The 20,291-nt window shown below is 42.5% G+C and overlaps 4 protein-coding genes across 8 annotated transcripts; 1 reads left to right on the forward strand and 3 right to left on the reverse strand.

Moving 5' to 3' along the window:
• Positions 1 to 1,481: 1,481 nt before the first annotated feature.
• Positions 1,482 to 3,733, reverse strand: LOC139202013 (interferon-induced transmembrane protein 5-like). Its single transcript, XM_070831474.1, has 2 exons — positions 3,527 to 3,733; positions 1,482 to 1,703 (listed from the first exon to the last, which is right to left on the reverse strand). Exons 1-2 carry the CDS (start codon positions 3,731 to 3,733, stop codon positions 1,482 to 1,484), a joined length of 429 nt encoding a protein of 142 aa, XP_070687575.1.
• Positions 3,734 to 5,967: 2,234 nt separating this feature from the next.
• LOC139200958 (nuclear factor 7, brain-like) lies at positions 5,968 to 7,399 on the forward strand. The gene has a single exon (XM_070830146.1). It carries the CDS (start codon positions 5,992 to 5,994, stop codon positions 7,384 to 7,386), a length of 1,395 nt encoding a protein of 464 aa, XP_070686247.1. The 5' UTR covers positions 5,968 to 5,991; the 3' UTR covers positions 7,387 to 7,399.
• Positions 7,400 to 9,708: 2,309 nt separating this feature from the next.
• Positions 9,709 to 15,351, reverse strand: LOC139201511 (collectin-43-like). Of its 4 annotated transcripts, none has more exons than XM_070830846.1 (5): positions 15,274 to 15,351; positions 13,889 to 14,078; positions 13,290 to 13,352; positions 11,908 to 11,964; positions 9,709 to 11,039 (listed from the first exon to the last, which is right to left on the reverse strand). In XM_070830846.1, exons 2-5 carry the CDS (start codon positions 14,061 to 14,063, stop codon positions 10,657 to 10,659), a joined length of 678 nt encoding a protein of 225 aa, XP_070686947.1. In that variant the 5' UTR covers positions 14,064 to 14,078; positions 15,274 to 15,351; the 3' UTR covers positions 9,709 to 10,656. The 4 variants fall into 4 exon arrangements, with proteins under 4 accessions (XP_070686947.1, XP_070686943.1, XP_070686944.1 ...); XM_070830842.1 differs by having other exon boundaries at positions 13,272 to 13,352; XM_070830843.1 differs by having other exon boundaries at positions 13,272 to 13,352; positions 13,889 to 14,699; positions 15,274 to 15,320.
• A 1,046-nt stretch (positions 15,352 to 16,397) lies between these two features.
• On the reverse strand, positions 16,398 to 19,563 carry LOC139201687 (mannose-binding protein C-like). Of its 2 annotated transcripts, none has more exons than XM_070831080.1 (5): positions 19,496 to 19,563; positions 18,310 to 18,497; positions 18,089 to 18,166; positions 17,332 to 17,397; positions 16,398 to 16,969 (listed from the first exon to the last, which is right to left on the reverse strand). In XM_070831080.1, exons 2-5 carry the CDS (start codon positions 18,473 to 18,475, stop codon positions 16,587 to 16,589), a joined length of 693 nt encoding a protein of 230 aa, XP_070687181.1. In that variant the 5' UTR covers positions 18,476 to 18,497; positions 19,496 to 19,563; the 3' UTR covers positions 16,398 to 16,586. The 2 variants fall into 2 exon arrangements, with proteins under 2 accessions (XP_070687181.1, XP_070687180.1); XM_070831079.1 differs by having other exon boundaries at positions 17,332 to 17,403.
• Positions 19,564 to 20,291: the final 728 nt, after the last annotated feature.

A 20,291-nucleotide genomic window follows, 5' to 3' on the forward strand; every position in this document is an offset into this window, starting at 1 on the left:
CTACAGTCACATGTGCTCTCTATATTGCTCAGGGGGCATCTCAGTGGGTGTATCTCACACACCGTTATGCAAGTACAGACTCATTCTCTGCCACTACATCCGCCTTTAAAGTGTTTGTCGTCTAACTAAAGTTTTCTTGCAGTGGTCTTATTTCTTTACGGCCCGTTCACGGTAACCAGAGTCAGTGAAGGGAGCCTTGTTTTAAACTTATATATATATATATATATATATCATTAAACATCCTCTCTAATTTAATGAAAACACAAGAAATTCTGTCCATTGAAGCGTTACAGCAAAAGAAAAACTCCATATCTGTTGTCTGTGGAGTTTTAACTGTATTCTAACTTCTGCAGCACAACGTGTATCTGTAATGTTGACCCCCCAGCTCATGTTTAGCAGAATACCCTGTCCTGGCCCAGTTTAATCTGTACTAACTGCTCGGACGGGCAGCAGATTGAGAGGGAATGAGCCGTGTCGTCCCGCTGCAGGCCTCCTCTGTAGTGGTCTGCCTGGGCGGCCCTGCCTTACAGCTGAGGGCTGTTCTGTTTATAGCTGGTGCAGCTGGGATGAAAACAACCATGACGTGCCCGTTCCCTCAAACCTACCAAGCCCCAAAAGAAAAGCACTTTAAAACTGGGTGCAGGTGCAGCAGTAGAGCCCAAAGAGGGGATCTGATCTGAGGAAGATCAGATCAATAAGTAAAGGAGTAAATTAAGGCTGATTTGCTTTTTTACAGTATCTGATTTATTAAGCTCACTCAGAGGACGGCGTTAACATTATGTAAATACTTAAGACAATAAAATACTAATAAAAATACATGAAGAATGACAAAAAATAGATGTATGTTGTAACAGTAATACGATAAAAACTAAATCTGAAAGAGGAAAAATAAGTGACTATCAATGGGAGGTGAATGTTGTGGCTTCTCATCATCTTTGGCTCCACAGTCCTGTGTTCTCTCTGCTCTTTCCACCCCGACTAGAGATCCTTTCAGCTCTCGTCAAACGCTTCCAGTCAACATAAATACAATAAATAGCAACAAAAATGACCCAGAGTAGCTGCTCGCTCGGTTCTCTCAGCCCGTGATTCAGCTCCTAGGCTGCTACTGTAAGTATTCCATCAAACTTCACGTCTGCACCGAGAAGATGAACTCCCTCTAATGCTGACATTACAGCTCAGGCTGAAGAACACCAGCTTTAATCTGTTTTATCTACTGTGTAACTCTCAGATACTTGTCGAATGTCCTGTTTTAGTCTTTTACGGCCGAAGATCTCATACCAGCACTAGTGACGGTGCATCCCAAGGAGACACACACACACACACACACACACAAACCAATTAGGATTATTTTAATGCTTAGACCTTTATCCTTAGACCTTTATCACTTCATCTGCTGGATCCAATCAAATACCCCTTTTTGAGACTAATCTGTTTTTTTTTTTTGTGTGTGTGTGTGTTTTTATTTTAAACTACTTCTTCATCTACCAGCTGAACAGTTTCATGAAGTTTTGGAAACCGTCCTCCCCGAAGAAGTCGAAGGAACCCTGGGACGTCCCCAGGTGGACGAGCAGGAGGACGAGCAGGACGACGGCCAGGAGGGGGATCAGAAGGTTCCAGCCGGCCGCCAGGATGTTGTACCACTTGGCTTTGTCTGAGCACTCCTGTGCCAGCTGCAGGTTGCCCTGAGTCTTCTGGTCCCTGGCCTGCACACACACACACACACACACACACACACACACTCTGAAGTCAGTATCAGCTAATACAGAGAGGAAGAATCACAGTTTCAAAGCTTTAGGTCCAGATAAATACTTCTCATGTACATAAAGAACATGCTTAGTTAGTGTCTGCTCCCATGTGTGCTGTAAATATTGAGAGGAGGAGAGCAAACAAAAGCTTATCGTACTGTTCAGTCATGTTTTCGTCCCATAATTCCCATTTTTTTTCCACATGGAACTCAGATTCAAGGTTGTGCAAGGGCGGGGCGATATAGAGACCTTGGTATCCGTGTATTTTGGAACTGACCAAGCTGAGTCTTTCTCTAGCACTCTCTAATTTCCCATGAGTACTTGCCCATTAGGAAGATGCCAATTACGCCGTTTTTAACTCCCCAGACGAGCAGCCAGTCACTGTCTTTAATTTGAGTGCTGAGCCAATACGAGGGCCTGTGATTCAGAGCTGCGCCCAGTGCAGGCGGATTTAAAGAGTCTTAAATAAAGGGTGCATACACCATTTTGTGGTGACTTCTTTTGCGAAACCTTTTTTATTCAGGTAGTAATGCAGTTTGCTCATGACAGTTTCAAGGATCTTTGAGGAACAGCTTTTGTTTTGGCTCACGTTCCTCTTTCTCCACAGCCCCATTCCTGCGGCAGAGGACACACCAGCTTTCTGCTGTGTGTGCCATCTGAACAGCTTCTTCAGTGCTTGAAACACAGCTAAGATTTTGCTAAGAGAGCCTTTACGTGGTTGAACACGTCGTCCTTCTACCCAGGTTTTCGTGCACAAGTCTGGTATTCTAAATTCAGACATGCCGACATGTCCTTTACTTCAGCAGAGCAGTAGTGGCTCAGTCCCTCTTACTCCTTAGAAAATGATCTTGTGGTGCAGCCGTTTGTCTGCGGTTCATTTCCCAACATACCATTTGTCCCAACATGCTTATTGTTTTGCAGCTTTCCTCGTAAGCTCGGCCCACCTTTTGTCTGTTTCTGCCAGCGTTCATTGCAAAAGGCTTCGAATAATCAGAGCGAAGGTTTTGTTGCAGATTAGGTGACACCAGGCAGGCACTGTTAACATCTAATGTTATACTGCATATTGTTAATGGAGTTCAAAATTGTGCCAAGTATAACAAAACAGTTTTATCAGCCAGTTTGACTAAATATTAACTTCAGTATTAATATCACTTACAGGATAACGCTGGTATTTTTAGGCCCGGGCCCTATATTTACATATTGTGGGTTCAAAAAGACTAGAAGGTGCAAAAGTTTTGGAACTGGTCCAGTAGATCGCTTCAAAACAGGCTCCAAATGAGGTACAATGGCTGTAAAGTAATCTGTCCAATGTAGTATGTCCACTAAAAGTGCTTGTTTTAGCCACCTGTTATTCTAAGTGTGTGACAGCATCATGGAAAGGATCCCTACAGAGAGAGACCTGGAAGATCCTTTTGGTTTAACCACAAACAGCACACACACCAGACTACATTCACTAAAACAGGGATTTAAGAGAACAGGACACAGGAGCTGCTGCCTCGATCTGTTAGTTAGTTTGTGTTGTTGTGTGACTTCTGTGTTTTAAAGTGTTAGTTTGGATACAACACAGGACACGAAATGTGTAAAAAAATAGAGCCCAAGTTTAAACATACTGGAGGTATCCTTTAATAGGACCGATTTGGAGTTAAAGTCAGTGATGAATGCCCTGCTCGGTCATCTTATCTTCAGCATAAACATTTCTTGGATACAGACCAAACTAAACTTTACAAATAAAGAGTGGCACAAAACTTGGAAAGAAAGAAAGGAGGAGAAAGAGTTTTCACCTTGATGGAGTAGATGAGAGCCATGAATCCCAGGCAGCAGAAGTTAACGTACAAGGTGTTACACAGCGACCAGACTAGATAGTCCCGGGGAGGATTCTTGCCAGTGTTGCCCATGTTCACCACGGTGGATCCGGCCGGCTTGCGGGCAGACTTGCAGTTGGTGAGCGGGGTGCAGTCTGAGGGGAAGTTATATGAATGGTTGTCCATGGTCGGCGTCTAAACGGGAGATCCTGGCTGAAGAGGTGGCGTTGGGAACTATACAGCCTTCCAGATGCCTGTGCAGGGTCCCTCTTTTTCGAAAAGTAGTGCCCCCCCCAGTCCTGTGTGCGAGGGCTTTATAAAGGCCCGTGAAGAGGGAGGTGACCGGGAGAGGATGCATGGGCAGGGTCCTTTAATACACAGCAGGTCTGTCATTATGTGGTCAGGCCTGAGAGAGACTGAAATAGAGATACAGACAGACAGACAGACAGACAGACAGACAGACAGACAGCTGTATGAGAGAGAGGACAGAAAAAAGGGGACAGCAAATAGATGCACCGGAGCGGACCACCGTCTCCTCCATCACCTCAGCTCCCCCCGGGGTCCTGGTGGTGGTGGGGGTCAGGTGTTAGCGGAGACGCTGTGCTGTTCAAAGGCCCTGAAGGTGTCGAGGAGGAGCTCATTTGAAGTGCGGACTCCCAGGAGGCCTTGAGGGGCCGAGCCTGTGATGTGGTCTGTTTGGGCAGCGGCTCATCAACCCAAACCTGTCATGTTCCCATTTGTATTCATTCATTTGTCTCAGTCTCACACAGAGACTGATGGGAGTCTAAAGCTAGAATGGCAGAGAAGTGCAGCTAAAAGTTGAGTCGAAGCTGCGATATTTTCAGCTGGATCATTTCTCTCGCTAGTTTCTCCAACTCTGCAGATCCTGCCTTTAACCAGTTTTCATGCACTCTTAATCCCATAATTCAGGTGTCACAACAGACTCAATATTTGTCTTCATCAGATTATAATTTCTATTTTGTCCCATTAATTGAGCTGCTGGATCATTTTTCTGGCACCTGCAGAGGCACCCACTGTCTTAGGGAACTGAGTGGGTGCGTAAAGGTCATGACAATCTACTACTACTCCATGAGGTTTTGATTGAAGGCCTAAAATCACTCAGCCTGAACATGTAATTTAAGATAAAGCTGAAACAATTAGTTAATCAGCACAAAACGAATCTGTAGAAATGAAACTTAATCTGATTGTTTGTTATTCTTCAAGCAAAAATCTTCTCTGGTTCCAGCTTCTACAATGTGACGGTTTGCTGCTTGATGATAATAGACAGAATATAGATTATAGATCATGTAGATAAAAGACAAAATGAGCTACCTGAAGGCGTCACATCGTGATGTGGGAAATGATAGTAACTGGAACTTTCCCTGACTACAGAGATGATGATATTTCTAAGCACTTCAGATTCATTAAGTTACTCACACTGGAGTTTCCAAGTGCAACCACAGTGGAGAAAAGAGGTGTTCAGTCCCTTTGGTGAAAGGGGAAAGGGGGGGGGGCATCAGGCTTTACTCATATTCCCACAGATTTCCCCAGTCAGTGCGGTTGGGAGCGACTCTGGCAGCATGGCTCTGGAAATAAACCTGCTTCTGCAGCTTCACTCCTGAATGTGTAGAGACTTCATGCCAGAGAGGAGTTTGCCCTCTTCTGTTTGGTCACGATGGGACGGATCTCATGAGAGCGGCAGGATTAGAAATACATAAAACAGCTCAAAACACAATGAACAGAAAATAATTGAGAGCTCATCTGAGTGTTAGTTGGAGATGTTGATATGTGGAACAACAATGCTCTCTGCTGGCCGCTTCAGTATCATCCCATCCCATCTCAACAGTGTCCTCAGCATCCACTGTGACTCTGATGGCTTAATCTTCATGTATGTTTTTCCTCATTTTCGATAAACATGTGACGTGAGCAGATATGATAATGTTAAAGGTCCCATATTGTGTATAATCTTTCAGTTTTGGAGGTCCTACTGACTCAGGTTTACTAAAAAAAACATTAAACATTAACCAGACACGGCTGCTGCAGCTCATTTCAGCCCCCGTGTTCACGCTCCACTTCAACAGAACAGAATAAAACAATAAAACAGTCATATTTGAACTCATTGATCTTTGTCCAATGTCTGTGAAGCTCCGCCTCTCACCTGACTCACCTGAGACAAACCAGGAAGCAGCTTGTTATTCTTCTTCACTGCAGAGAGATGCACGGACTGACGAGCAGATGATCAGATTCACCTTCAGACCAAACTGACACCTTCCTCTGAGCGACGGAGAGAAGAAGTGGAGAACTACACCTACACCTGCTGACTCTCCACACGCTGACTGTGAGTGTGAGTGAAAACTGTTTGCAAAGTGAAAGTGAACTTCAGTGGGGGAGGGGGGAGCCGTGAATGACTGTCTGCTGTGATTTCAGCTTCACTCAGAGACTAAATGGCTTCCAGATCAGAGGAGGATCTCTGCTGTCCGGTCTGTCAGGACATCTTCAGAGATCCTGTTGTTCTGTCATGCAGCCACAGCTTCTGTAAAGACTGTCTGAAGAGCTGGTGGAGAGAGAAACAAACACAGGAGTGTCCACTCTGTAAGAGAAGATATTCAAAGGCAGAACCACCTTTGAACCTGGCGTTAAAGAACCTGTGTGAGGCCTTCTTACAGGAGGGAGACCAGGGAGCTTCAGAGGCTCTCTGCAGTCTGCACTCTGAGAAACTCAAACTCTTCTGTCTGGACCATCAGCAGCCGGTGTGTCTCGTCTGCAGAGATTCAGAAAAACACACCAACCACAGATTCAGACCCATCGATGAAGCTGCACGGCAGCACAAAGAGAAACTTCAGGAAACTCTGGAGCCCTTAAAGGAGAAGTTAAAGGTTTCTGAAAGAGAGAAGGAGAACGTTGACCAAACAGCAGAGTACATTAAGGTCCAGGCCCGACACACAGAGAGGCGGATTAGAGAGCAGTTTAAGAAGCTTCATCAGTTCCTAGAAGAGGAAGAGGAGGTGAGGATGGCTGCACTGAGGGAGGAAGAGGAGCAGAAGAGTCAGATGATGACGGAGAAGATGGAGGCTCTGAACAGAGAGATGGCAGCTCTCTCAGAAACAGTCAGAGCCACAGAGGAGGAGCTGAGAGCTGAAGACGTCTCATTCCTCAACAACTACAAGGCTGCAGCGGAGAGAGTCCAGCAGCGCCTCCTGCTGGAGGATCCAGGGCTGCCCTCAGGAGCTCTGATAGACGAGGCCAAACACCTGGGCAACCTCACCTTCAACATCTGGAACAAGATGAAGGATGTGGTCTCCTACTCTCCTGTGATCCTGGACCCAAACACTGTGAATCCAGAACTCATCCTGTCTGAAGATCTGAGCAGCCTGAGACGAGGAGAGGAACAGCGGCTTCCTGATAATCCAGAGAGGTTTGATGAATGTGGGTCTGTCCTGGGCTCCGAGGGCTTCGGCTCGGGGACTCACAGCTGGGACGTCCAGGTTGGAGACAGTACATGCTGGAGCGTGGGTGTGTTGGCAGAGTCTGTCCAGAAGAAGGGATCCATGCGGACTGGATTTTTGGGAGTAGGACACTACGCAGGTAAATACTGCCCAGTGTCACCATCAGCTCCACCCACTGACCTGTGGGTGCAGAAGGTGCATCAGAGGATCAGAGTGAATCTGGACTGGACCAGAGGAAAGCTGTCCTTCTCCGATCCTGATACTAACACACACATACACACCTTCACACACACCTTCACTGAGAGGATGTTTCCATTCATTTACACTACGGATAAAATCCCACTGAAGATATTACCACTGAAGGTGTGTGTGACAGTGGGACAGAGCAGTTAGACATGTGGAGGAAGATTGACGTCTTAAAGAGAAAAAGTCATTGAATTTCACCTGTAAAGCTGCACCTGTCCTCCTGCTGGCTCATTATTCCAGAAATATGTTTATTTTTGTTTCAGTTCTTCTTTTTATTTTATTTTTCTTGTTATTTAGTTTGACAAAAATCTACTCCAGGGTGCTGCAAAGGAGACTCTGCCTGATTGTCCCAATGCAGACAATGCAGATTCTGTCCCGGTCGTGGAGCAGTGGACCAGCTCTTTACCTTTGCGGGGTTGTTGGAGGGGGCCCATCCAGTCCACATGTGTTTTGTGGACTTGGAGAAGGCTTATGACCGTGTCACTAGGCAAATCCTCGAATCCTTCTTCAATCCTTAATTTTGAATTCCTCAATCGTTGGGTCTCTCTCTTAATTTAAGAGTTTGGTCTAGACCTGCTCTTTATGTAAAGTGTCTTGAGATAACGCTGTTATGAATTGGCGCTGTATAAATAAAGATGGATTGATTGAAATCCTGCACTGCGGGAGTATGGGGTGTCGAGTTCGTTGCTACGAGCCATCCGGTCCCTGTATAACCTAAGTGAGAGCTGTGTCCACACTCAATACACACAACTACAATATTAATGTTACTGTTTTGGTAGTTTATATGAATCAAATCTTGATTACAATACACAAATAGAATCAAAATCAGAATTGTCTTCATTGCTCAGTAAGTTCACAAATACAAGGAATCTGTCATCTTGCATTTTGCTGCATAAAAACAAACTGAAAATGAGAAAGTTAAGAAATATGATAATTGAATGTAATTATTCTACAAATATCAACAATATTTACATATTCCTAGATAATCAACCAAGATAACAACTCATAAATGTTTATAATATTAAATATTGAAGCCAGTATTTAGAGAAATTGACTGTTTACAGTGTTAATTATCTATTACTAAAATCCTTTCTCTTTTGCTGTTTTTATGATGCTCACTTATTTTTCAATTGTTGATTTGCCTATTGATGTTTTTGAGATTTGCTGATGTAAAGTGCATTACAAATAAAATGCATTATTATTATTATTATTATTATTATTATTATTAATAATAATAATATCAACCCACTTCCTCATTTCCATTTGTGACGATTCAAAAATCCTCCACCACCATTGGTCCATTTCTGGCCAATCAAAAGAGACCTACCCTCCATTAACAACCAATCCAAAAGCTTCTCTAACTGCGCAGCCGCAGTAAGTATGTTGTGGGACTAACTAGCTACCGAAAACTTTGTTTTAGAGAAGAAACGACCGTAAAATAAACGACACCGTTACTGTTTTTATAGTTTGTGTAACTGTGTAGCAGCTATTATATTGTACACCAGGGGTGACATCAAATAAGGCGATGTGCGTTTCACAGTGAATACAGTTTAGCTAACAGACAGGCTAACTAACAGTTAGCTTACACAGTTTAACGGTTCGAACCCCCTCCGTGGCGTCTTTCACAACCTTTTACAAACATTTAACGTTTCCTATTTGTGTCCAAGCAACTAGAAATACGTTCATCAAACTAGATTTAGTCTTTTCTTACACACTTTTCCTCCCTTTTCTCCTTTTTTACCCCTCTTCCCCTTCACCTCCTGCACTAATAAGAAAGGTGGTAAAACACGGAGTTCAAATACGGAGTGAGATGTATTATATAAAATGAGATCGCAGTTAATGTAAGGCTAAATAACATCACAAAAAAATATTCTGTTACAAAAAAACTACGCTTAGCAGAGGATGGTTTCGATCCATCGACCTCTGGGTTATGGGCCCAGCACGCTTCCGCTGCGCCACTCTGCTGCGATACGTACTCACTGACGTTGGATGTGTATTTAAATAATCATCACGTGTTGACGTGTCTACGTACAGGTGACGTTGGTGTGACGTTGTTTCCCTGGTGCCGTTCTTGCGGTCGCCATTTTAATCAGAGGTCTCCATAATTTATTCGCTTTCAAAATAAAAGCGCAAACTCTGTAGTAGTCGGGAGAGACGATGAATCGACCATGTACAAACAAATAAATTAATAAAAGTCGGAAATTAAACAGCAAAAATTGAGTTCTACATTTCCATACACCTAGAAGTATTTATTTTTCTATTTCTATGTCTGTATGTTAATAAGGTAGGACGTCCTAAACTAAAAAGGACCGAGGTTAGGATCCTCATTATTAGCACACTGAACACACTGAAAAAATCTATAGATTTATTTACCCACATCCTGTTTTATTCTATGTATTTATTTGTGTTTTTGAATAACTCACAAGAAGTTTTACATGTTGTTAAATCCAAATTAACCTTCCTGGTCGCTGCGGCAATTTGGTTTTTATTGGTGGTGAAATCATGCACAGAAAAAAAAACAACCAATCAGGACCTTACTTTGCCCAGTTGCTAGGTAAAACATGTGTCCCGGAGCTCTGTGATTGGCGCTCTCGCTGTCACTGATATTAAATCTAACCAATCACATCTTAAGTGGGAGGGTTTTCATGGTCCAAACCGGAAGCTAACTACAACAGGTGCTGCAGCTGAGGAATTGATTGTGGAAACTGTAAGAAAATATTCACAGTTTGAATCGATGAAGAGAAAAGTTATCGTTTGTTTTCAACCGACTACCATGAAACGGGAGAATGACAAACTTGTGTACATGGTGAGTCCATTTTAATTGATTAATCAACTGTTGTTTAATCAGAGGGGGATGGTTTTAACTGTAACCATGCTGTTTTCCATGATAATTCTACATTGAAGCATTATAGGAGGATTGATTTATGTACACTGAGTAAAAAAAGTATAGATAAATATATGTATATGTTCCTATCCATTAAGAAAGTGTCTGTGTCTTTGTCCCTTAAAATCACTGACCAGACACCAAAAGTAAAGTCACATTTGTTTTGAATTATTTTGACACTTAAAACTATTACTGCTAATAATAATAATAATAATAATAATAATAGTAAATGCTGCTGATGCATTTCTATTTTATTTTTAGGGGAGATGAAGATGCATCTCAAGGATAGTGGTGAGAAATAAAGAATTACATCTAAGAGCAAACATTTCTTATATGAATATCTTCTGTTTCCATGACATCTCCATCAAAACGACGATGAGTTTAAGGTCAGTATGTTTTTAATTCACTAGTATGAGTGTATCTTTTCTTTTTCTCTCTAAAGTCATAATTTCTGCCCTGCTCAAACACCTTCTAAGATCAGATTTATGGACCCTTCACCTTACAGCACGACTTACATGGGATATAAGACTCTCCTATATCTGACAGACGATGTAAGCGTTCAGGAAACATTCGCGGGTCACACTCCAGACGCCGTTTTCTGACAGCATGGTGCAGCCTGTGTCCTGGATGGATTTGTCCGGCTGCCCTCCTCCCCACTTGGTAAAGGTCAGAGGTCGGTTTTTCGTGTCGACCTGAAAATTCCCCTCTGCTTTTTTATTGTTAACGTTGATCCAGGCTGTTTTGTAAACGTCCCCGAAGAACTGAGTGAGCGCAGTGTTCTCCTCCTCACTCTGGGGCAGAGCCAGCTCTAAGCCTCTCTGGGAGCACAGCTCCAGGGCTCTGGAGAAGGAGTCTCTCTCCTTGTAGGACACAAAGTACTTCTGACCCACTCTGCGGACAAAGTCGTAGTTTATAGCTGAAAAGAAGAAAGAAACAGTGAATCGGGTACAAACCCCAAATAGTTCTGGCATCCAGGTCTCCTGACTCTCAAGTTCATGTTCTTCCTGACAGTAAAAGTATTTAATCTCCTCTCATGAGCAGAAACACAGTCCTCTGTCTACTTAATCTGCTTCATTTTACCTTAAGCTCCAAGTCCGGTGTTCGATATAAACATGTATTCGATATTTCTGATTCTTACATGTGAATGGAGTGCATATATTTTGGTTTAGTGCAGCTCTTTGGTTTAGAGAGGCCGAGGTTTGGCTGTTTGCTGCTCGTCTGACATGCTTTCAAAAAAGGATTCACTGAGAATGAAAATAAATTCAACAAAGTTCATTAAAGAAACAGAACAACTCATTGAAGAATAATCGCTGCGATCAGGCTGGTAGAAACACCTCAGTCCTCTCGTTGTCCCCCCTGAAGCCGTGCAGGTGGAGATGAGCTGTCCCCGCCCATATCTGTGTGACCTAATCATCATTATGTGAATGAATTAATTCATGGCCATGATAGTTTGTAAAACATCCCAATGACGTCGATTAATTGGTCGCCCCCCCCCCCCCAATCATGTGATCACATCCTGCTTTGTCTTCTCTGTCACGTAACATCTTTTTAACATTGAGCATCTGCTAATACTGAGTTTCTGCTCAGTGAAATGTTGCTTGTGTGTGTGTGTGTGTGTGTGTGTGTGTGTGTGTGTGTGTGTGTGTGTGTGTGTGTGTGTGTGTGTGTGTGTGTGTGTGTGTGTGTGTGTGTGTGTGTGTGTGTGTGTGTGTGTGTGTGTGTGTGTGTGTGTGTGTGTGTGTGTGTGTATCAGACAGAATATAGTGTTGGAAAAGGATACTTACCCAGTTCAAATTTAGAAATTCTGTCCGTTAAGGCTTTCAGGTCTGGACTCGACGAATCTGTACCAAACGGATAACATTCAGTCACCAAGTTGCCAATAAGTTGGAGCTCATACACTACTCACTAACAGTCAGGGATGTTCAGCTTTCAGGTGAAATTTCAGGATGAACCTAAAATGCATTCTAACCTTTCCAGGTGAACTTAATGTGACCTTCTCTAAACCTTTGAATGCACATGTCCAACTGTTCAGTGTCTCAGTACTTTCTGCACCAGCTGCTGTTCTCTAACAAGAAGCTTAACAGCAACATTCACAACAGGTTTGATCCATGAATCCACCAATACATTTCCTGCTTCAGTTAGAATTGGTATTTAAACAGTCCTCCTCATCCTGCTGTTCACATTCTGACATCATGAGACCAAGACGACACCTAACAGTTGATCAGCAGCACCTCAACACTGGAGGCTTCAAACAGGAAGTCCTCAGACGGAGGTGTTCACTGAGCTTAGAGGGTCCCAGAGTGTCATCAGGAGGTTGGAACAGTGATACAGAGACTGGAAGAGTCACAGAAAGGAGAGGAGTGGACGTCCTTTGGCCACATCCCAATTTATTGAGACACAGAAAATGTTTTGTTGTGGTATACCTACCACTGTTGTTAGATTTTCTTCAAATAAATAGTTTAAGATGAATAAAATCACCAGTGCATGCTTCTACTTAAATGTCCTACTTTCATGATATAATATCACTGTAGCATTCACTTTTTACATTTTCCATATATTTCACCTGAAAGATGAATATCCCTAACTTTTAGTGAGTAGTGTATGTGTGTGTCTAAGGCCCATATTTCATTTTCAGCTTCAGTCCTCTTATCGTCCTCATTTGTCTCTTGGTTACATGTTTCCAACCAGCAAAAGAGCTCAGAGAAAGTAATGATGATGCAGTGAGCAGTGTGTTGGGAAAGATGCGTGCTACTTTTTATTCATACCAAACTATGTTGAACTACAGAACTACCAGGCATGTGTAGTTTTATATCACAGTAACAGCATTTATCACATTAGACCTGTTGTTAAAAACAACCGGCAGTAAAACTAAAGTTCTCTCAGAATGGTTCCCAATGAGAACCATAATTTTAAGTCTTACTGGTTTTAAGATTAATAGGTGCAAATAAATACCAGCCTAAATACCATATATATTCACTCCTTCTATAAGAAACTTTGTGTTCTTTGCTGTGTCCTCGTGCCGGACAATGAAAACACTGAGACTTGCACAGGTTGTTGTAATGAATAAAGCAAATGGAAACAAAAATAAAATGGTAGTTTCAATAGTAATTGATGGATAATCCTAATGAAATATATACTCATATACAACCTTGTCCACATATTTTGCAAGGCGCTCCAGGCTCTCCAGGTAGTCCAGGTAGTCCAATATTTCCTGCTCTACCAGAGTCACCTGTAGGAGAAGGACAAATACATAAAAACACTAAATGTCTCAGCAGCTAGCAGCTCATCCACACCGAGGAGGATAACTATCACAAGAACTACACATATGTCATTTTAAAGATCATTTAAACTGTGTGACGAGCGATAGAAGCGCTGACAGCCAATCAAAATCCACACAAGAAACAGACGGACCGAAGCACACTGGGCTTGTCCTCCATTAAACATCTCAGTATCTGATCAGTTTCAAGGTATTTGGCACATTTGATATATGTGTGGGATTTTAAATCACCCAAATGAACAGGGCTCGTCTGGTGGGGAGAATAAGAAATCCTTCCTCTTTATAGAACTGATGTTGTGCTTAAGTTTTGGAAATATACTAAATTAATTTACCATTTAATGGTTATATTTCATATGTTGTCTGTCTGTATCATTTATGGCATAATCTCTTACTTATGGTTTTAGCAAATGTCATAGCAGTCAAAGTTCAGAGCTCAAATAAAAGCCGTGCTGCAGGCTGCTCAGAGATGCTGTGGTGTCAGCTCCCACCTCTTTCACCCTTTAAACCTGGAAGTCCAGGTGAACCATCCAGCCCTGGTGGCCCAGTAGTCCCAGGGAGCCCAGGAAATCCTCTGTCACCTTTGGGACCAGGATATCCGTGTAATTGACTGTAGCCAATAGGAGCCATCGGACAGAGGACGCACACTAAGAGGAACAGCCTCATCTTCTCACCGCAGAGCTGAAATCAATATGAAATTCTAGTTAAGATGTTTCTTGTTTACCGTCTGTATCAGAAATATTCTGTATATTCTAACACGTGCAGGAAAATGAAGTCAGATCCTGATCCTGATCCTGATCCTGTTTGAGATCCCAGTGCCATTATATTGTATAGCAACAGTCCTATGAGAATTACAGTCCTGTGCACCTGTAAAGCTCTTCCACATGATATACTGTGATTTCAGGCTCCAACGTTAGCTAGTGTTTGCAGATGAGGCTCAGCTATCAGCGGTACTCGACATAGCCACCCGCTGCCTGCTGAGTCTACGTACAGTCCACGTGGAAGAGGTCTGATAATGATGTTACACATTTAGATCTCACAGGATAATGACGTTGGCAGCGTCACCGTGAAGTTCGGAAACACTTTGCTTGACGCGGACTCGTGTTTTGCTGCCTTCGCCTCGGTTGCTTTGCTGTGTAGTGCTTTTGCAGGACTTTCATTGGCATCTGAGTGGAACAACCGACAGGAGCACTCTGCCTGGGAGGACCTGTGATTGGTCGAAGTCTCCCGCCTGAACACAGAGCCAAGAGGTGACCTGTGCAGAAGTCTAGTTTCCTCTCAGACCACTTGCAGTCCAATATGCTGAAAGGATTTTATGGATTATTTATTTTTTATTTTTTGCCCCGTGACACCAAAAATCAAGTGCTTACTTAATAATTCAAAATAACACTGAGTACATTTACATGCACAGTAACGTTGTGCTGTTATTCCCAATGTGACAACACTCCACATTCAATATGAGACATGTAAACAGCATATTTCCTCTTGGATGTTCTGAATTAGGTGTTGGTGAAAGGGAGTATTTGCATGGTTGAACAAACCTGCTGCTGCTCCAAAAATGACCCAAAGAATATTATCATTAGCCAAGTAAACAGTTTAGCAGGAATAATGTCTTTTTTTTTTTTTAAATGCGGCCAAAAACTGGAATATTTAGTGTGTGTAGATGAAGTCTTCTCACTACACTACAGTCCACAGCCTGTTAAAGAGGAAGAGGACTTTCTATGCAAGTATTTACAGATGTGACAACTATATAAGCAGCAATTTACTGTTAGTACATGCAGTTTAATGTGATGTGTCTCAATCATTCATCGCTTATCTAAAGGTCTTAATAACACCACGTCTAGTACGAAACGGTGATAAACAGAAAAGAACTTACTGTATAACCTTGCGATCTGCTGGGTTTGCTGCTTCTTTGCTGCTTCCAGAGAAAAGGGACTGAGATATTGGGTAGAGCTCATGTATGAAGGATTCAGTCCAGAGTAAACAACAGATGCAACGTCTCATTTGGGATGTAACTCAGTCCAAAACCCTCCCTCTCTCTAAAGACTGTCTCTCCTGACCTGAGACCATTTTAACTCCTTTTTAGTCTGGGATGTTTGCAATACGACCCATAATAAAGAAAGCATATCTATGTTGTAGTAGTAGTTGGAGAATGTTGTAGAGACGAGTATACAAAATCATTACATTTTCTGATCAGCAGAAGTTACAGGTCATTGGCAGCAGCTGTGTTGACGTTTAAGGACATTTTCAAGCCTGTAAGTTGTTTGTCGTGGCTCAAATCACTTGATAGGTCTGTGAACTTGGAGCGTTCTCCCCTCGGTTCACATTCTTTTCACACACAGTAGAGAAATCCAAGGGAACCAAAAGGCAACGCGACAAACCTTGTGAGATGTTTGTCTGTGGCCGGAGGAAGGAAGAAGATCCTGCGCTCTGGACTGGTGCATATTTCTGTGAGAGAAACGCCACAGTGCAAGTTAACCTGAACCTTGGTTCGTTCTCCAGAGAGATGCTACCAGTAGCGTGCTCTGCTGCATCCCAGAATGCAAAGCTCACCTGGCTATAACAGGTGCTGTTTAGTTCAAGCTTGGGGATTACGAACCGAGACCCCCTCCTCTAACGGGTCTTGGGATGGTTGTTCTTATTGGCGCTGGAGTGTGATTACTGTGTTCACACCTGCCCAAACAAAGTGCACCATGGGGGAAAACTAAGCAGATGTGAGGCGATCTCTGGTCATGATGATATGAAACAGACAACTCTGTGTAGGGAAGGGAATCAAGAACAGGTCCCAGTTGGGAGCTGGTTTCAAATTGTGCGATACATTGGAATCAAATGACTCTGAGCTCATCAGTTCAACAACAAAACATTACAAAACAATGGCGTCAACCTCATGAGTCCACACTGCTGGGAAGTGGAAGAAGAAGGAGTCATGGGGGAGAGGGAGAAATGGTCCAAAGTGTTGCTTCATTGCACAAAGACAGATGACAACAGAGCTGGTGGGAATATCTGTGTTTACTGTGATCAAACAGCTGCATTGACAGTGAAATATCAGTTCCATCCCCAACCCTGAAGCCTCGAGAACGTTATGCAGAACTTCACTTGATCAAAGTCAAACAACATGAACTGTGTCTTTGAGTATATCGATGTTCTCCCTTGAAGGAAGACTTGACGATGTCACGACACCTCTTCTCTTTATATCTGACAGACGATGTAAGCGTTCAGGAAACATTCGCTCGTCACTCTCCAGATGCCGTTTTCTGACAGCATGGTGCAGCCTGTGTCCTGGATGGATTCGTCCGGCTGCCCTCCTCCCCACTTGGTAAAGGTCAGAGGTCGGTTTTTCGTGTCGACCTGAAAATTCCCCTCTGCTTTTTTATTGTTAACGTTGATCCAGGCTGTTCTGTAAACGTCCCCGAAGAACTGAGTGAGCGCAGTGTTCTCCTCCTCGCTCTGGGGCAGAGCCAGCTCTAAGCCTCTCTGGGAGCACAGCTCCAGGGCTCTGGAGAAGGAGTCTCTCTCCTTGTAGGACACAAAGTACTTCTGACCAACCTTCCGGACAAAGTCGTAGTTTATGGCTGAGGGGAAAAAAGCAAGCAGAATCAATCAGTCAGTCAATCAGGATTACATTTTACATACAGGAGAAACTTTTTTTATAAACAAGAAAGATCTTGTCCTGTGGCTGTGAGAGATCAATGCACTGAAACTGCAAATAAGTAAAAGACAAATTGGGAAACATGCAGAGACAAACATGACTTGTAGACTATAGAATAACAAACATTTCAAATATATCACCCACTTGTCAGTGCTGTGAGTTAGTTTGAGGGTTACTAACATGTTCATGTTCACTGTTCCATGTCCTAGAAACACTAATTGTGCTGTAACTTAATTTATTTTAGTGAAATTATTCTCCCTTGTTGTCCTTACCTATCATACTTACCCAGCTCTAACTTAGCAAGCCTCTCCTTTAAGGCCTCGGGGTCCAGGCAGCTGGAACTGGTAGCATCTGGATCTAACAGATCAAGTTTAGTTTCAGGGCTTTGCAACAATGTGGAGCTCACATATACTGCATGTGTGCACATGTGGAGATGTGCAACCTCTGCAAATCAAATGCTGACTGTGTCTTCCACGTTTACCTTCAGTCGTTCTCTGAACACTGAATGAATTTTACGTAAATGCAAGATTGTTGAAAACCATCTAAATCTGAATTCGGTACAACTTTCTCCATAAAGTTCTGGCTAAAAGCAACTCACTGTATGTGTTTTACTGAGTACTGTGCTGTGTGTATTTTCTATATCTTATCGTAATTTCACATCTGCAGCGTAATGTGATTTTTATAATATTGACACCTGTATATTTTTAACTATACTTTGCATGTTAACGCCCAACAAGGGGACAAGAGTTGAGAATTAGCAATAGCTATAAACTGTCATTTGACAGTCTGTTAAACTGCATTGTCCCTTTCAAATAAATAAATGAATAAAAGATCAGCACATTAACATGCACCTTACAATGTAATACAAGCCAATGATGTAATACAAACCAATGCAAAATGAAAATCAGAATATCCACCCTTTGTGAGGAAGGCGTACTGGCGTTCATCATCGGTGTTGTTCATCATGATGTTGTTCATCATCTGAAACAGACTTGAGCTGAGCTTCTGTCCTGTACTATATAGACTCCATGAAGTTTATTACCTTGTCTACGCCGCAGACAGGTTCCAGGTCGTCCACGAGATCCATGAAATCCAGGAGCTCCTGTAATTCCCGGATCCCCTGAGGAGCAGAGAAATGAAACAAAGCTATCTTACGCAGAGAAGAAACTATAAGGAGGCAGATTATAAGACTGTGGCTACAAAACAAGCTTGGAGTTTGGTCAGAAAACATTTTTTTCAAGTCACGTTATAAGTAATACCAACCTTTTGAACCTGGTTCACCTGGAGCTCCCATAGGACCATTCATCCCACGGCACCCAGGATTCCCGGGAAGTCCTCTCTCACCTCGGGAACCAGATGGACCTTGAAGTTGACTGTAGCTAATAGGAGCCATCAGGCAGAGGACACAGAGTGAGAACAGCAGCCGCATCTTCTCAGTGCAGAGCTGAAATCTATATGAAGTTATAGTCAAGACGTTTCCTGCATAGAGCTGCATCAGACATACACTACTCACTAAAAGTTAGGGGTATTCGACTTTCAGGTGAAATATATGGAAAATGTAAAAAGTGAATGCTACAGTGATATTATATCATGAAAGTAGGGCATTTAAGTAGAAGCATGCAATGGTGATTTCTTCATCTTAAACAGTTTATTGAAAGAAAATCTACCAACAGTGGTAGGTATACCACAACAAAACATGTTCAGTGTCTCAATAAATTGGGATGTGGCCAAAGGACGTCCACTCCTCTCCTTTCTGTGACTCTTCCAGTCTCTGTATCACTGTTCCAACCTCCTGATGACACTCTGTGACCCTCTAAGCTCAGTGAACACCTCCGTCTGAGGACTTCCTGTTTGAAGCCTCCAGTGTTGAGGTGCTGCTGATCAACTGTTAGGTGTCGTCTTGGTCTCATGATGTCAGAATGTGAACAGCAGGATGAGGAGGACTGTTTAAATACCAATTCTACCTGAAGCAGGAAATGTATTGGTGGATTCATGGATCAAACCTGTTGTGAATGTTGCTGTTAAGCTTCTTGTTAGAGAACAGCAGCTGGTGCAGAAAGTACTGAGACACTGAACAGTTGGACATGTGCATTCAAAGGTTTAGAGAAGGTCACATTAAGTTCACCTGGAAAGGTTAGAATGTATTTTAGGTTCATCCTGAAATAAGAAAGCTGAATATCCCTAACTTTTAGTGAGTAGTGTATGACATCAAACATCATAAAATAAAGAAAAGTTGTAAGATAATGAAATGTTCCATGCACATCGATGTGGATTCAGCTAAATACAAACACGTCAGTGGCGCTTGAGTTTATTTTCCACATTTGCTAGTTGTCTTCTTAATCTTTGGTACATATCAGTAAACCGACATTATGCTGCGTTAAGAGTTATTTAAACGATCTTAATGACACTAAATCTGGTCCAAAATAGTGATAAACGGAGAAGAACTTACTGTGTAAACTTTGTGATGTGCTGCTGCTGCTGCTGCTCTGTTCCCAGAGAAGAAGGACTGAGGTACAACCTCTTGTGTGAAGGATTCAGTCCAGAGTAAACAACAGATGCAAACTCTCATTTGGGAAGTTAGAGAACAGAATCAGAGTCCAAAACCCTCCCTGTTTTTACCCAACAATGGTCCACAGAGTGAGAAGAAAATGTAACTCAAATTCTTGACATGAAATTTAAAAAAAAAAAAGATTTTCTATGATGTTGTTATTTGACGTCTTATAAAGGAAGTATAGTTAATGTAGAACATGGTCACAGAACGTGTTTTTAATCTCATATTCATTTATCTCAGCCAGAGTTTGCAGAGTAGGTTTGTTTTTTGTGAACTATTACGGAGCGTCTCAGCTGGACAAAGGCGAGGTTTGATGGATTAACCGTTACGCACCACATTATCGTACATGTGCTCTGCCGACGTGCGTGCAGTCCTGTGTGAAGGGAGTTTTAACAGGTCAGCGTGAGGCTGTTGGTTGTAATGCTCAGGACACACTGGGATGGATTTCACTGGCATGTAAGAGCTGAAATCGGATAACAAAAGTTACAAAAAATAATAAGAATAATATATATAGATATAGATATATATATACACACTACTCACTAAAAGTCAGGGATGTTCAGCTTTCAGGTGAAATTTCAGGATGAACCTAAAATGCATTCTAACCTTTCCAGGTGAACTTAATGTGACCTTCTCTAAACCTTTGAATGCACATGTCCAACTGTTCAGTGTCTCAGTACTTTCTGCACCAGCT

This window comes from Pempheris klunzingeri, chromosome 5 (assembly GCF_042242105.1).
Source record: "Pempheris klunzingeri isolate RE-2024b chromosome 5, fPemKlu1.hap1, whole genome shotgun sequence".
Lineage (NCBI taxonomy): Eukaryota > Metazoa > Chordata > Actinopteri > Acropomatiformes > Pempheridae > Pempheris > Pempheris klunzingeri.